Here is a 17,398-nt window from a genome sequence, read left to right as displayed (position 1 = left end):
TGTGAGATACCATTGGGTCCATGAAATGAGTGGATGTGGAGGCACTGCAGCAATGCAGAGATGAGCTAAATCTAGACATATTCCTCTTGTACCCTCTGAGGCACAAGATGTCAGAAAGAGCTGTTCTGTCTGCCAGCAAAACAGACAGAGACTGCAGATGGCCCTGTGGCAGATTATCTGGTGGGAAGGTCCTGAACAGAGCTCAGCAAGACAAGCTGAGGCTGCTGTTGGTAGCCCTGGGGGTGGGGGGGGACTACAAATGGGTCCTGACAGGAATAGACACTGACTCTAGACTGCTGGAAATACTCTGAATGCCATAAAAGAACTGGAACAGAAAATACTGCACCAATTTAAATGCTGAGCATCATTTCTTCAGACAAAGGAACTTGCTTTATAACTGATAATATCCAACAGTAGGTAGAGACATATCCTCCTCAGATTACTAGTCTGACAGAATTGGACTGGGCAGTTAAAACATTGGTTGTCTAAAACAAAGGGAGATAAAAGCGTGAAGGGCTGGTTTACACACCTTCATGAGTGTGTGTTTGTACCCAATGTGAACATGAGTGGGGCTAAAGGAGTGTCCCCACTGGATATTTTTCTGTTTTTTTGGTGGATCTGGCAAAGAGGGGATGGAGAAGGTGATGGTATAATTTCTTCCCCACATCACTTCAACTTTTTTTTTTTCTTACATGATGCAGTGGTCATAGGACCAGGGATGCAACTACAAGGGCTGGAAGCAGGGGTCATTCCTAAGCAAGAAACTCTATTTTTAACCTTTATGTCGGACAGAATTCCTAAGGGCCTGATGGGGTAGGATGTGTCTTCACCCATCTGGCAAAATTGGGATTAACGGTGACGGCAGCTATATTGCCTGGTGGTAAAGATATCCCCCTAGTTCTGTACCTTTGTAACCTTACTCTGTGTGAAGAGGAGTAGACGGAGGGGAGGCACTTGCTAGACTAGTATTGCTGCCTGCATTCTAGACCCGCACAATGGCCAAACCTAATGTTCCTTCCAAAGGTGGGAAAGTTTGAGTACAAACAGCAGTTAAAATAATAGTAACTCTAGGTAAAGGAATGAATAAATGGGTTGTGTAATGAGGGAAACTCAGTATTACATTAACACCTCAAAAGAAGTTCAGAACAAGAGATGATACTGTTTCTTAGCTCCTTTATACTAGATGCCTGAAAGAGTGAAGCCATATATTGCTGAGACCACTCTTGCTTTTGGAACCTGACAAGCTGAAATGGAAGCCTGAAAATCTGATTGGCCTCCCCCTGGGAGGTATTTTCATACAATATGATGGTAGACTGGACAGTTACTAATGACTGAATGAGATTCTAGGACTGTACCAGTATCTTGATTTTTTTTTTTTTTTTTTTTTTTTTTGTGCGGTACGCGGGCCTCTCACTGCCGCGGCCCCTCCCGCCGCGGAGCACAGGCTCCAGACGCACAGGCCCAGCAGCCACGGCTCACGGGCCCAGCCGCTCCGCGGCACGCGGGATCCTCCCAGACCGGGGCACGAACCCGCCCCCCCTGCATCGGCAGGCGGACTCCCAACCACCGCGCCACCAGGGAAGCCCCAGTATCTTGATTTTTATGATCGTTTGCTGTAAGGGATCCATGTTCAAAGACCCGGGGGGTTGACAGTGATATAGTGATTCATAAGAAATATATCTATTTGGTCATTCAGATATTCAGAGAAATATATATATTTCTCATGTGTATTTGGTCATGGTCCATGTTTTCTGGCTCATAGTTTTTAAACCCTTGGAATTTCCCAAGTGATGAGAGCAATAAAGTTGTCTTGTGTTATGTTAATGAGGTGACTTCAGGGACTCACCCAAGGATGGGGGCTGTTTGCCAGGAGGACGCACCATGTGATTAGAGTGTTGGAACTTTCAGTCCCACCCTCAGACCTCCAGGGAGGGGAGAGGAGCTGGAGATGGAGTTTATTCACCAATGGTCAGTTTAATCAGTCATGCCTATGTAATGAAGCTTCCCTGAAAACCCAAAAGAATGGGTTCAGAGAGCTTCCAAGTTGGTGAATATGTGGAAGTGCTGGGAGAGTGATGAGCCTGGTGAGGGTATGAAAGCTCTGATCTTGGGTGGCCTCAGCCTGCAGCGGCTTGAAGCAGGATCTCAGTTCCCCAACTAGAGATTGACGTCAGGCTGCGGCAGTGTGAGTGCTAAATCCTAGCCACTAGACCACGAGGGCCAGTGACAAGGCTCTGGCTTGTCCGTGTTGTAGAAATAAATTTCAACAAAGAGATGGAAAGTAGTGATACAAGTAAAATGTTTATTAGGAGGAAGAAGGTGAATAGGCACACATGGGCAGGCTCCGAGAGAGAGTTGCACTCACTTATATGGAGAACTTCTCCGGGGTTTCCTTTGGCCAATCATCTTGCTTTGCTTGGCTCTGAGTCCATATTTGGTATAACTCAGGGTCCTCCCCTGTGTGCACGAGAGTCTCTTAGCCAAGATGGATTGTAGCACAGAGACCTATGGGAAGGTTGACACCACCTATTATGGGGTGGTGCCTCCTCCCTTTTTGGTTCCCGAGGAACCTTTCTTAGCATGTGTAGTTGGGAAGGTCTCCTTGACCTCAAGAATGAGAAACATTCTCTTTATCTTTTATCTGGGCAGGGCTCCAGCTCCTCCTGCTATTATCTTATCTTGGAGTGTCTGCCCACAGGGGACAGACTCCAGCTACTCAGCCTGGGGCCCATCTATCTCCTGCCTCAGCTCCATGCCCTTTCCCCATACCTTGCCCTATGCATCTCTTCCATCTGACTGTTCTTGAGTTCCATCCTTTTATAATAAATCGGTAATCTAGTAATTAAATGTTTCTCTGAGTTCTGTGAGGTGCTCTAGCAAATTGAACCTGAGGAGGCGGTCATGGGAACCCCTGATTTATAGCCAGTCTGGTGACAGCCTGGACTTGCAACTGGCATCTGAAGTTGTGGGGAGGGCAGTCTTGTAGGACTGAACCCTTAACCTGTGGAACCTGATGCTCTCTCCAGGAAGAGGGTGTCCAAATTGAGTAGAATTCTTGGACACCCAGCTGGTATCTGGAGAATTGCCTGTTGGTGGTGTGGTGAAACCTCACCCCTCTCTCCCACCCTGCCCAGTGGAATTGGGTACAGGAATACAAATTATTACCGTTATGGTGGGGGACTCCCCTTCAATGCTCTAGCATTCCCTGTCTCCATATCCTACTTTATTTTCTCCACGGCAACTTTCACCAACAAGCATATTACATTTCCTTCCTTTTTAAAAAAAAAAATTTTATTGGAGTATAGTTGATTTACAGTGTTGTTTTCCTTATTTCTTTATTGTCTTTCCCCTCATTAAAATGTATGATCAGTAAGGGTAAGTATTGGGTTTTTTCTTTCTCACTTCCCACCATTCACAGCCTAGAATGGTGCCTGGCATACAGTAGATTAACAACTATTACTGAATGAATGAATGAATGGATAGAGAGATACACACCACATGCCATTGCCTGTGTTCAGCTAATACCAATTCTCAATCTGTTTGAGGGATGGTTTCAGACACTTCACTAACCAAGTGGTCTTCTCAGACTCATAGTGCTTCACCATATTAGTGAAGCCATCGGGGAACCTTAGAACTGAATGTTTTCACATGGCATCTAGCGTTCTCATTACACCTACTTTGGATTGACCACTTATATTAAATTCCCAGTATTTTTACCTCTGGGTGGAAAATAGAAGTTTCTTATGTGCTTGTTGTTCTTGGTCTTCATAGCCAAGTTCTAATAGAGTGTTTCAGAAGATATATAGTTATAATCCAATTGGATAAACATTTGTTCCATTTTTGTCCCCCAGAGGCCTCTAATGCATATGTTTGGAGATATTTTTTCCCTACCTACTTTATTAGCTTTGAAAATCAAGGCTGGATATCTAATCAGAAAGACAATTAGCAGTTCTCTGTGCTTCCAAGTTGGTGTTTTGTGTTTTTCTAAGTCCAGATGAGCTGCAAACGTCTTGCTCATTAGCTGGTAAGCACCGACCGCTGCAGACAGGCTTCTTTCTCCAGCTGCTCTCCCTAATGTTGCAGAAACCTTCCTTCTCAGTTCATTAAATTTAACTCCAGGCAATTACTAAAAGGCAAGATAATTCTTTTTTGTTGTTTCTTTGGCACTTCCAAAGTTCAGTCTCACATTAGCAGCAATGAGCCAGAGGGGGTTTTTTAAAGTTTTTTTTTTTTGGTAGTTATTTCAGAAGATAGGAACTTAAAAAAAGATCTATTCCAGATGACAAATATTTAGCATTATTTTCCCTTTTATTTATGTTGAAGTGCCCTCAACTGTAATCATTTTCTAATTTGGCTTTATAAGTACATGATCAGCAGGAAATATTTCTGTTTCATTTTGTACCAAAAATCTGGACTCTCAGTTTCCAATCAGTTGTTTGTAAGACTGAAAATAAATGGCTTGAAGGCCATTTTTAGAGCATAATTAAGAAATAGTTTGTGAATATGTGTGTGCTCTGATTTTTCACTAATTTTTGCCAGTCCCCATTTCTGAAAAATTAAAGACAGAAATAAGAGGATCTTATAGATAGGATCTTGGATAGTATTCTGTGCTATGAATGCACCATTATTTATTAAACTTTCCATTATTGATAGCCATTTATGTTGCATCCATGTTTGTAATCACAAATGTGATAATGTCCTTATACTATATCATTGTTCACAGGCTTTATATCAATTACCTGTCTACATACCTATCATCTTTGTCAACAGATGCACGCGTGTGCACACCGTGCTGCGTGTGCACACACACAGTGTACACACCCATACCACACATGTTATCTATTATCTATCTTTCCCTCTTACTCTATCTATTTATCATATCTCTCTCTAGACTTTAGAATCATTTCCTGGAAATGGAATTGGTAGGTCAAAGTATATGTTTATTTTTAATTAAAAAACAGTGCTACATTGCCCTTTGTTGACTTGAATTAATATTTTTCCCACTAGTATAAACAAAAATCTTTTCTTTTTTGCCTCATACTTCATAAGATCATATACTGTCAAACTTTATTTTCTTCATCTATAGGGTCATTGTTTTAAATGGCACTTCTTCAACTATGAATGTTCATGAGAATCTTTTTCATAAGTTTAAAAGTCACTTACATGTTCTTCTCTGTTCTTCTGACCCTGTTCTTATATCCTACCAGAAAGTAAAATGGAACTTTCAATCAAGGTTTCTGGTCCCCCCTTAGTTTTTTCATTTTTTTTTAAAACAAACTTTGTATAATATGCAGGATCTGATAACTGCCAGTGGAAGGTACTGCTCTTAAAAGTTATGGACTGTGTCTATGCATGGTGTTGTAGTCTAAGTAACATATATACCAATTTATTGCTACATCTGCCTTTGTTTAAATATTTTTGGCTAGGAATTGTTAATTTTTCAAAGCCAATAGGATGCCTATTCTGAAGAGAATTGTATCAAAGTCCTTTTTAGTGTTTTTTTTTTTTAATTTATTTATTTTTGGCTGCGTTGGGTCTTCGTTGCTGCTTGCGGGCTTTCTCAAGTTGCAGTGAGTGGGGCTGCTCTTCTTGTGGGCTTCTCATTGCGGTGGCTTCTCCTGTTGCTGAGCACGGGCTCTAGGCGTGCTGGCTTTAGCAGTTGTGACTTGCGGGCTCTAGAGTGCAGGCTCAGTAGTTGTGGCACAGGGTCTCAGTTGTTCCGCGGCACGTGGGATCTTCCCAGACCAGGGCTCAAATGCATGTCCCCTGCATTGGCAGGCAGATTCCTAATCATTGCGCCACCAGGGAAGTCCCATCTTTAGTTTAGTTTTTATCGCCGAACAAATGTTGCCATAATCTTCTTGCAACATGCATTATACCATGATTACTACTAGATATGGGTTCAGTCCATCATTTTCTACTTAATTATTGGAGACATTTTAATTTGATTTAGCTGTGGATTCTTACTTATAGATATTGGAATGAGCATGAGCATACAAAAATTAATTTTCTTGTAATTTTTAAAGATCTTTTAAACAAGTATCAGATCAAGATCCTGTCCATTATGATTCCTTATACAGTTAGGATACTTGCTTCTTGATTTATTTTTATAAATTATTTTTCCCATAGATAGCAAGGTAGTATCATCAGAAGACTTGTAGCCCTTGGGAAAAGATAGTAAAAAGTGATAAACATACACATACACAAACCCCAGATGAATACTATAAATGAGGGTAACTTTTATAAAGATAAATTGTGAGAGGGTACAGTAATACATCAGCTGTCAGACTAGCAGCTGGAGGGTCACTGGGGATGTGGTTTGACAGTGTTTTCATCACTATGAAAGACGAGGACACAGGCCTCTGACTCCCCTTAAGATGTTCACTATCTCCTCCATACTACTTTCTAGACTCACCGACTGACTCTGATTTTGAAATTCTTTTCACTCTGCCAGGAAATCAAGACATTGTATTCTAGAAGGAATGGATTTTAAATGGTCCATTAATGTATTTAACATGATTGCTGAATGTCCCCCTCTATTGTTCCAAAATGAATAATGGGGATTTGGGAAGCACTTTGAATTGTAATTTTATTCTGTGCTTTCTGTTTTATTTTTGCTTTAAAGCAAGCAAATATTATAGCACTTGACTATTATTGATACCATAAAGTAAATTAATATAGTCTGAGACTTAATAGGATAGTCAGGCTGCTTTTATATCCTGGAACAAGTGGTTTTTTTTTAAGAAATTTGCAATTGCCTTTTTCTTTTCTTTTTTTTTAACATCTTTATTGGAGTATAATTGCTTTACAATGGTGTGTTAGTTTCTGCTTTATAACAAAGTGAATCAGTTATACATATACATATGTTCCCATATCTCCTCCCTCTTGCATCTCCTCCCTCCCACCCTCCCTATCCCACCCCTCTAGGTGGTCACAAAGCACCGAGCTGATCTCCCTGTGCTATGCGGCTGCTTCCCACTAGCTATCTATTTTACATTTGATAGTGTATATATGTCCATGCCATTCTCTCACTTTGTCCCAGCTTACCCTTCCCCCTCCCCATATCCTCAAGTCCATTCTCTAGTAGGTCTGCATCTTTATTTCCGTCTTGCTCCTAGGTTCTTCATGACCATTTTTTTTTTAGATTCCACATATATGTGTTAGCATACGGTATTTGTTTTTCTCTTTCTGACTTACTTCACTCTGTATGACAGACTCTAGGTCCATCCACCTCACTACAAATAACTCAATTTCGTTTCTTTTTGTGGCTGAGTAATATTCCATTGTATATATGTGCCACATCTTCTTTATCCATTCATCAGTCGATCGACACTTAGATTGCTTCCATGTCCTGGCTATTGTAAATAGAGCTGCAATGAACATTGTGGTACATGACTCTTTTTGAATTATGGTTTTCTCAGGGTATATGCCCAGTAGTGAGATTGCTGGGTTGTATGGTAGTTCTATTTTTAGTTTTTTAAGGAACCTCCATCCTGTTCTCTATAGTGGCTGTATCAATTTACATTTCCACCAAGAGTGCAAGAGGATTTCCTTTTCTCTACACCCTCTCCAGCATTTATTGTTTGTAGATTTTTTTGATGATGGCCATTCTGACCGGTGTGAGATGATATCTCATTGTAGTTTTGATTTGCATTTCTCTAATGATAATGATGTTGAGCATTCTTTCATGTGTTTGTTGGCAATCTGCATATCTTCTTTGGAGAAATGTCTATTTAGGTCTTCTGCCCATTTTTGGATTGGGTTGTTTTTTTGATATTGAGCTGCACAAGCTGCTTGTAAATTTTGGAAATTAATCCTTTGACAGTTGCTTCATTTGCAAATATTTTCTCCTATTCCGAGGGTTGTCTTTTCGTCTTGTTAATGGTTTCCTTTGCTGTGCAAAAGCTTTTAAGTTTCCTTAGGTCCCATTTGTTTATTTTTGTTTTTATTTCCATTTCTCTAGGAGGTGGGTCAAAAAGGATCTTGCTGTGATTTATGTCATAGAGTGTTCTGCCTATGTTTTCCTCTAAGAGTTTGATAGTGTCTGGCCTTACATTTAGGTCTTTAATCCGTTTTGAGTTTATTTTTGTGTATGGTGTTAGGGAGTGTTCTAATTTCATTCTTTTACATGTAGCTGTCCAGTTTTCCCAGCACCACTTATTGAAGAGGCTGTCTTTTCTCCACTGTATATTCTTTCTTCTTTCCTCCTTTATCAAAGATAAGGTGACCATGTGTGCATGGGTTTTCTCTGGGCTATCTATCCTGTTCCATTGATCTATATTTCTGTTTTTGTGCCAGTACCATACTGTCTTGATTACTGTAGCTATGTAGTATAGTCTGAAGTCAAGGAGCCTGATTCCTCCAGCTCCATTTTTCTTTCTCAAGATTGCTTTGGCTATTCGGGGTCTTTTGTGTTTCCATACAAATTGTGAAACTTTTTGTTCTAGTTCTGTGAAAAATGCCCGTGGTAGTTTGATAGGGATTGCATTGAATCTGTAGATTGCTTTGGGTAGTATAGTCATTTTCACAATGTTGATTCTTCCAATTCAAGAACATGGTATATCTCTCCATCTATTTGTATCATCTTTAAATTCTTTCATCAGTGTCTTAATATTTTCTGCATACAGGTCTTTTGTCTCCTTAGGTAGGTTTATTCCTCGATATTTTATTCTTTTTGTTGCAATACCTTTTTCTTAATCAGCCTCCCTCCTTTATTTCCGGGTATTCCCTGCTCCCTCATGTCTCCCACTGGAATTTCCCATACAATGAAGTTAAAATTAAGAGAAAGCTATGACAGAATTCTCTTTTATAGACTCCATTCTCAAGACAGTTTTTCAAATCCCATGGCCCACGTCTTCCTGGCATGTCCTCAGCTGTCATTCTTCCATGAGGCCAGGCTCTGTCATTACTGATTTTCTTTGAGTGCTCTGTTACTATTCTTCCCATGTCACAACATTGTGCTTTCTGAGGAATTTAGGTGAACATACTTGTGGCAAGTGAAATGAATATAAAATGATTCATGATGGAGTACTGACAACTTTAAGCTTTGGATGAATTAGTTGGTCACTTAACCCTAGTGGTCTCTTTATAATTGATCTCCTAATTAACCTTAACTACTCTTTGTCCATAAACCTCACAGTTCACTAATTCTTTTGTTCATGTATTCATCCAACAAGAAGTTATTGTTCTTACTATGTGTTGGGCTTAATTCCAGGCAAGGAACAAAACAGATAAAGATCTGGCCTCTCGTGTGTGTGAGAGACAGTAAAAACACAACCACCATCCAAAAAGATACATAATATAAGGTGCCATAAAGAAAACTAAAGAAGAGCAGGAGGATAGAAAAGTGACAGAGGGAGTCAATGAAGGCTTCTCAAATGAGGTGGCATTTGAGCAGAGACCTGCATGAAGTAAGGGAGCTGCCAGGCCTATATCAATGGGAAGAGTGTTCCAGGTAGAGATAACAGTAAGGGCAATGCTCTAAGGAAAGTGTGTGGTTTTAATAGAAGATTGGGTTCCAACTTCATCACCTCCATGTGACATTGGCCTCAAGGGTTAGCATGAGAGGGGAGGTGAACATGCTCAGCAATAGCAGAGAGCTGGGGGCAGTGAAGTGGCAGGGGCCCTTGTAAGAGCATCTCTGCCTGGGATAGAAAACTAGATTGTGGATAAATAAAATTCAGAAATTTTTCTTTACCAAAAAATTTAAATTTAATTGATGGCCTAAAATTAACAACCACTTTGGTATCACCAAAATTGCCATTTAAAAATGATATGTAGGGCTTCCCTTGTGGCGCAGTGGTTGAGAGTCCGCCTGCCGATGCAGGGGACACAGGTTCGTGCCCCGGTCCGGGAAGATCCCACATGCCACGGAGCGGCTGGGCCCGTGAGCCATGGCCTCTGAGCCTGCGCGTCCGGAGCCTGTGCTCCGCAACGGGAGAGGCCACAACAGTGAGAGGCCCGCATATCACAAAACAAACAAACAAACAAAAATAAAAATGATATGTAATAGAGGACTTCCCTGGTGGCGCAGTGGTTGAAAGTCCGCCTGCCGATGCAGGAGACACGGGTTCGTGCCCCAGTCCGGGAAGATCCCACATGCCGCAGAGCGGCTGGGCCTGTGAGCCATGGCCGCTGAGCCTGCACGTCCGGAGCCTGTGCTCCGCAACGGGACAGGCCACAACAGTGAGAGGCCTGCGTACTGCAAAAAAAAAAAAAAAAAAAGATATGTAATAGAGGACCAAATCCAAATAGGCAACACATACAGGAAAAGATAAAAGTTACACAAATTTGCTAGTCAGCAAGGGAATGAAAACAATGAGAGGGACTGATGTTTTGTTTTAGCCTGGACTGAGTGTTTTTCATAACTCAAATTGTGACCAAAGAGCTATGGGATTTGCATTAGGGTTGCCAAGGGGAGGACAAAGGACATTTTAGTGTGTTTGAAACAGTAATAGGAAAAGAAATGAAGCTGTTTTCTAATTGTATCTACTAAATTTAGCCCGTTTCTCTCTCTCTGTTTTCCTTTTCTACCCCTGTCCCCATCATATTCAGATTATATGATCAAGGAGAAAAATATGGCCGGATACATATCAGGTTGTTGACTTGAGTTACCTTGGCAGGGAGATGCTATGGAGGAATGTGGAAAGGGAGAGGGGGAGTGATCTGAAGAATAAAAAGAAAAAAAGACTGCAACATCAGAAAGTCTGACTGCATGTAAGCATTTTTGTATGTACATACTGTTTTCAGAGTAATTGACACCGACAAGACCTGTAAATTGTAGTGTGTGTTGGCTTTTCTTTGGAGTATGTTCAGAGTTTAATGAAGGGAATCACTAGGGACTCAGACCAGCAAAATGTAGACCAGTTGTGTTCATATTTGTGTTTGCAGAACATAAATCAGAGATGCAAAATAAAAAATGAAGTTAGTAATTGACTATGAATGTCCAGATACATATAAAGAAATATGTGGGTTATTTAAAAATTTTTCATCTAGATTGAGCTGTAATGAATAATACAGAAAATAAGGAGACTGCAGATCACAGGTTTTTCAACAAGCGTTAGAGGCTAGCTGTATATTTTGAGCAGTTCATATACTGTGTTTAACAGTTTCCTTGCTCATTAGTTATATTTTAGCAAACAGCGATTTCAGAAAATGTTTTAGTTGCAAGCTACCCTAGCAGTAATTTATCTATTTTGTGCATCTCTTCCTGAATTTGTTAATGTGTGAATCTTAATTTTGGGAATGAAGGAGATCATAATTTGTTAATGTGTGAGCTTCTGCCTTGTTTTTTAGGATTGGTCTTTTACTGGTAGACATAGGGAAAATGGACAGGGAGAGGCTCGCCTTCTGACTGAGGGGGAAAGAACAGCTGCACCGTGTTCTAGAGTATCTTATGATCCTCTGCTATTTAGTCTTTTTTAATTTACTGGAAACCAAGAGTTCCTTTGTCCAGGATGATTAATCTGTGGCCTCTGCAGACTTTTAAAGTAAAGGTTTGCATCTCTCAAACTTTCTAAATTGGAATTGTTAAAAAAAAAAAAAAAAGACCCAGGAAAGCGCAGTACAGTAGTAAAAAGATTTGGTTTTCCACTGAAAAAAAATTTACCACACATTTGAGCAGCAAATGGTGCAAATTAAAACACAGGTACACGAGTAGAATGAAAATGATTTCCGTGTTTATGTTTATCACCAACATAGTTATTTACAAATAACCCATATGAAAATGTAAAAAAGCATATTACATCTTCACATGCCATCTATATTAACTGAATAAAGCTTAGTGACATTATTTGCAAATCTGTAGTTAATTGTACATAGACATTTTGTGCGTTAAAAAAGAAATGTACATAATTTAAAATAAATTACATTACACAATTTACAAAGTAATATTAACAAAAACTTCTTAGACAGCTGCCTCCTTAAACAAAATATTAATAAATACTCAGGTAATTAAATTAACCAGAAAACATATTTAGGGGATTATAATTTATAGAAAGACATTGCAAATTTAATAAAGTTATATTTTACAAAGACATACTGATCGCTTCAAATCTTTGTACTAGAAATAGGCAGGAAAAAGTATCAGGAAGGAAATCTTAATGTTTCCTTTGAAAAAATAAACATAAATAGAGTCCTGAAAAACAGTTGGGAAAAGCTCGCTGAGGGTTCAAAGTAGGTAATCTAGAAACTACTGTTTAAAAAAAAAAATCTACAAAACACAAGACTGACACCCAGCGATAGTTTAAATAGACTAGAGGTTTTTGATCACTGGAACATGACTCTCACAAGCTAAATGTCTTCATATAACTGCCATTTTAAGATCTGCCTTGGTAGAAGCACGAAAACATAAAACTACAAAATTAACTCTATCCATTTAGCATTTGTTTTACTCATTTCATAATGTAGACTTAACCATTTCTCAGTTTCCCTGCTAAATACAGAATTATATCACACTGGAAAACATCCTTTTTATAAAGAGTCATGTCTGCTGGGCCCACACTCCAGTTTCAGACACCTGAAATCCTGCTCTGCACTCCCAGCCACCTGAGGGCAGGACCAGAAGGGACAGGCAGACGTTTCAGTTCTCACATCTTAATTAGACCCAGGAAAGATCACTGTCTGATGTGATTCCTCACAGATCAGTTCATGGACTGCTCTCCTTTCAGTACCCTCAAGCTTAGAGTGGAAATAGAACAAGAAACATATTTGAATTTGGTAATATTTTTACAAATAGTGAGACCCTGGATCATTTGGGAAGCCTGATTTTTGCAAATCTGTTCAAACCTTGATTCAGCCTAAGAATAGGCTCTTCTTCTTTCTGTAAGTTTTGAAAGGTGCAGGCCTCCCTCGCTGTCTTGTACACTAGCACGTGGACAAAGGCACGAGGGGAAGATTGGTGGAGGGGGATAGTCCTGGGTAGGACTAAATTTTTTTTTGGCATGTCCTCCACAGCTTTTCTTTCTTTTTTATTCATGTCTTTGACCAGTACATTCTGTTTAAATCAACCTGTTCACACTCTAAATGACACTTTGACTCCAATAGGAAAGACATATAAGTATTCACCGCTTTTTTTTCTTATTAAAAATGTAGGCATGTTTAGCAGAAGGTGGTTCTCAGGGAAGCAGACAAGATTAGTTGTTGATAAGAGAGCAGAGTAGACAGAGACCAGGCACTGAACATCATCATAAAGGAGAAGGATATACAGGGAATTAGAGGAGGTTAAAAAAAAAATTGAGAGGTGTTACTTGCCACTATGACCACTGCCACCTGCCTGAGGGTAGAGGAGCCATATAGCCAGAGCCTGCCAGCATGGCCCGAGACATGGACATTACATAAGGAAAAATACTAACCATGTTGATCACTAAATCTGGAGTGAAGGGTGATGTGTGTGTCATTTTCACTCATTAAGCATTTTTCCTTGTTTGAATGTCTTAGATATATATGTAAACAAAAGCCATTACTAATATTTTACAGTGCCTAGCAGAGTGTCTGACACGTGATAATTCAATAAACATTTGTTATAGGTACTTGTGCTTTGTTATAATTAAAAACATGCTTTTATGCACTCCTTTTTAAATTAGCTTTAAGCTACACCAGAGTCCTCAAAAAGGCTTTGAAATAAGGATTGTGGTCAATTTCCTAGGTTAGATATTGATGAATGAGCAAACCACCCTCTTTCAAGAGAGATCAGTTAAGCCACTTCTATGTCATTTAAATGGAAACAGTCCAACAAAATAGCATAATACTGTGTCAATATTTTTCATTTCTTTTTTTAAAACCAAGCAAACCTTCATACTTACAGAACAGTAATTATTAATCTTTGTGGGCTCACAGACCATTTTGGTAAGGCAAAAGTGTCAATAGACAAGTTACTACTATATTGCCCTCCTGAATTCTTAGAATGAACAGGAGGAATAAGGTTTTGATGAAATTCCAGTAAAGTACTTAACTCATTATTGACTCATGCCAGGAACAAAAATAAGGCCATTTTCATGTTATAAACATGAATATAGTAACCTTCATTTGTCCAAAATAGTCAGCTAGCTACATTCTCCTCTTTGCACCTTTCTGACAAGAGGCCATCCAGTATTTACTTATCCTAATGATGAACTTCCAGTATGCTCCCTAGTGTTAGATCACATTGAACCTAGTTTCCTTCATATCTGTAAAAGGTAATCAATTTATGAATAAAATCATCTTGTATTTTCATGACATTTTATAATGTTGATCTACTCATTTAATTTTAACAATATAGGTAGGATGATACGGATCTGCTTTCTGAATTAATGACTTTTAAATGATCGTAAGTATAGCATTAGTAGCAACAATATTTTATTCTAGTCAACAATTTCAAGGGTATTGGGTATGGCACGCATTTCATAAGACTGTCAGTGAAACTCTTCAAGTAACTGCAACGGACTATTTCTCAACCATTTTGGACAAATGGAGTTCATTTTATTCAAAGAGATCAACTTGAGGATATCTGGAAGACCCCTGAGTACATATATTGACAATCACAGTTTTAGGGTGACAATATTATTTTTGTCTTCCTCTTTAATAAGACAGATGAAATGGAATTTGTTTTTATGCTTTTCCTTGTTTAAATCCTTGGTTTAAGGTAAAATTCTCATTTTCCTGACATCCTGTTTGCTTAGAAATGATTTACATGTTGCTTAATACAGTGAATGTTGAATAAGGAATTAGTGCTTACCACATTTAATGCTTATCGAAATATGTAGAAATCTGTTTATTTGAGGGACAACGACATTCTAATCTATCTTTTGTAATCTTTGCAAATACACTAGCAAACAGTAGGGGGAGTTCAAACTCTAGTATGAAGGTAAGATACCTTCTAGTCCAAACCATTTGTATAGCAACACAGCTATGTTTAAGATAGAATAGCTTGTGATGCTATTTTTTAAAGACCTGAAAACCTAACGTCCTTCCGTCTCCCAAAGCTTGTCGCAATAAATGTTACCTGGAAAATGGTATCGCTTTTTAATGACACCTTTTGAATTTTCCTTTCATACAAAAGAAACCAGCCGAGTTAGATATCATTTTACTGTGCCATTCCCTGGGCTACATCTGTGAAAAATATAGCTACTTCCAATACAGTGATAAGTTGAATGACTGTTTTTCATTTCTGAAATTAAACACTGATCGCAGTCTGAGGGTAAATGAATGAAAGCTCAAGATGACACAATGGAGAGTGAGTTAGCACTGAAAAAGCTTCTAGACCAGGGACCGGCAAACCACAACAAATGTGGCCTGCTGACTTCTTTTAAAGGAAGTTTTTTTGGAAAACATCCATGCTCATTCTTTTATGTACTGTACTGTGTATATTGTCTATGGCTGTGTTCTCACAACGGCAGAATGGAGAAGTTGCAACATAAGACCTGGCTGAAAATCTTTACCATCTGACCTTTTACAGAAAAAGTGTGCTACCCTTGGTCTAGATATTTAATGAAGCCCTGGACAAAATATGTATTCTTCTCTTTTAAAAATTCTAGTTTTTGATATCATACATTAAAAAGACTCACTTCAAATTTTACTGGTGAGAAAGACAAAACAATGGATTTTGAAATACATTCCATCTGAAACTAGGAAAACAAATCAGGGAGAAAGAAAAAAATCAACACACAATTTTGATTTCTTTTAGTTACAAAAACCACAAACACATTTTTTCCATCTGCTCAAAATTAAAAAGACAACCAGCTCCTTTTTTTCTTTTCTTTTCTTTTTTTAACAAAGATAACAAGTATAAAAATCTAGTCATAAACAGCCTTCAAAGTACAATTAAAAACCAACTAGAGGGATCCATCTTTTGGAGGGTTAGTGAGTTCGGGATTTAAACACTTAAATTACCGCCATGTTGTTGATTTCACAATGGCTGCAGTGATGAGGAAGAGTGTGTGTAGCAGATGTAATAGCTAATTCCATCCTGTCGCCATCCCAACTGAACTTTACTCCCTTTAGGACACAAGAACTTGTAAATGTCTCCATGACACTCTGAGCACAGATGTCTTCATCCCATATGAAAAGAGGCAGTTTCTATGGCAATACTGGTTAAGTGCCTATCATGCTGCACTAATATAGTGCAAAAATGTGCCTTCCATATAGCAAAAAAGATGCAGGCAACCAGTTTGAAAATTAGAGAAAGTAGAAACATACTGTATTAATACAAGCAAATTAGTTTTCCAGACAATAACCACTATAAAGTACTGAACTTGAGGACTCTTCTAAGGTACTAGTACCTGTCCAGCATTTGTAGTTTGGAGAGAGACAAGAATTAAGTCTTATAAGAGGGTCTTTGCCTCTGAAATGCAGGTCAATGAAACTAGCATCAATCAACAGGATGCTGAATTTATTCAGTGGGTTTTCTGCTCAGTTTAGAGTTTATCTTTATTCACCATTAAAATTGCTTATTAACAAGTACAGAATCTGACATAATGTGTATCATCAATTGAGTATACATGTTGTTATGTTTGACTATAGTAGTGTAGAGATCTTGGTATAAACTCTTCATGCGAAAATGTTACTATGGTTAACTGCAGACAGAGGCTTGCATCAGGCATCCTAACTGGCCAATCCCACCACCATATTTTAGAGATGAAAGTGAATTATCAGTTGGTAGATTTCAGAAAGATCACATAAAACTTCTCAGAATGCAGCATGTATTCAACTAAATCTCCTAGAATTCTCAAGGCTGATGGTTTCTATGTAAGTGGTACCATCTTGATATCTCCAGTGGCACTGTGATTCTCACTCTTAATGATCTTTTAAGAAGTTACAATGTATTTTAATCCATACAGTTTGAATAGCTTTGTGGCCTCTGGATATCTACAGCAAAGGTAGAAAGCTGAGACTGGTTGTTGCAGGATAAGTTATGGTTTACATGTCTGCATCTCCATCATAGGCTAAGGTTAAAGGTTTCAGTCGGTTGTTTTGCCTTCTTTGGGGTTTCTTTGGCTTTTTGCTGTAAAGAAAAAAAATCATTAAAATTGGGAGAAAGAAAATCAATATTCAATTGCAATTTTTATTGTTTTAAATGAAAAAACTGGAAACATTGATAAACCTAAATTGCTTAATTGCCTACACTGCCTAAACTCAACCTTAAAATTTGATTTTCTGGTTTTTTAATTTCTCTATTTTGTGCTCTGAATAAATTTGACTTCAAATATTTTATTATCCTATAAAAGATGAATTGTTTAAATGGAATTCCTCTAGTACTAACAATGGAAATAATGTTATAGTATAATCATTTATATTTGTCCATAAGCTTTTATAAGTAACACAATTTATAATTAATACATGTTTTAAGAGATAGCTGAATTGGGTATTACCATAATATCTTCCTCAGTAGTAATTCAATATAAAAATCTACAGTTCATAAGTA

General features: G+C 38.5%; 1 protein-coding gene across 1 annotated transcript in view; it reads right to left on the bottom strand.

Annotated features, from left to right (window-relative positions):
• Positions 1 to 11,671: 11,671 nt before the first annotated feature.
• Positions 11,672 to 17,398, bottom strand: part of THSD7A (thrombospondin type 1 domain containing 7A) — a 448,162-nt gene continuing 442,435 nt past the window's right edge. The window contains exon 27 of the mRNA XM_082632651.1: positions 11,672 to 16,978. Within this exon, the coding sequence (XP_082488777.1) occupies positions 16,894 to 16,978 (85 nt within the window). The 3' untranslated portion in view covers positions 11,672 to 16,893. The remainder of the gene's footprint in view (positions 16,979 to 17,398) is intronic.

Source organism: Mesoplodon mirus (assembly GCF_964341445.2).
Source record: "Mesoplodon mirus genome assembly, chromosome: 9".
Classification (NCBI taxonomy): domain Eukaryota; kingdom Metazoa; phylum Chordata; class Mammalia; order Artiodactyla; family Ziphiidae; genus Mesoplodon; species Mesoplodon mirus.
Note: the sequence above shows the minus strand (reverse complement) of the source record. Positions and strands in the feature narration are given on the sequence as shown.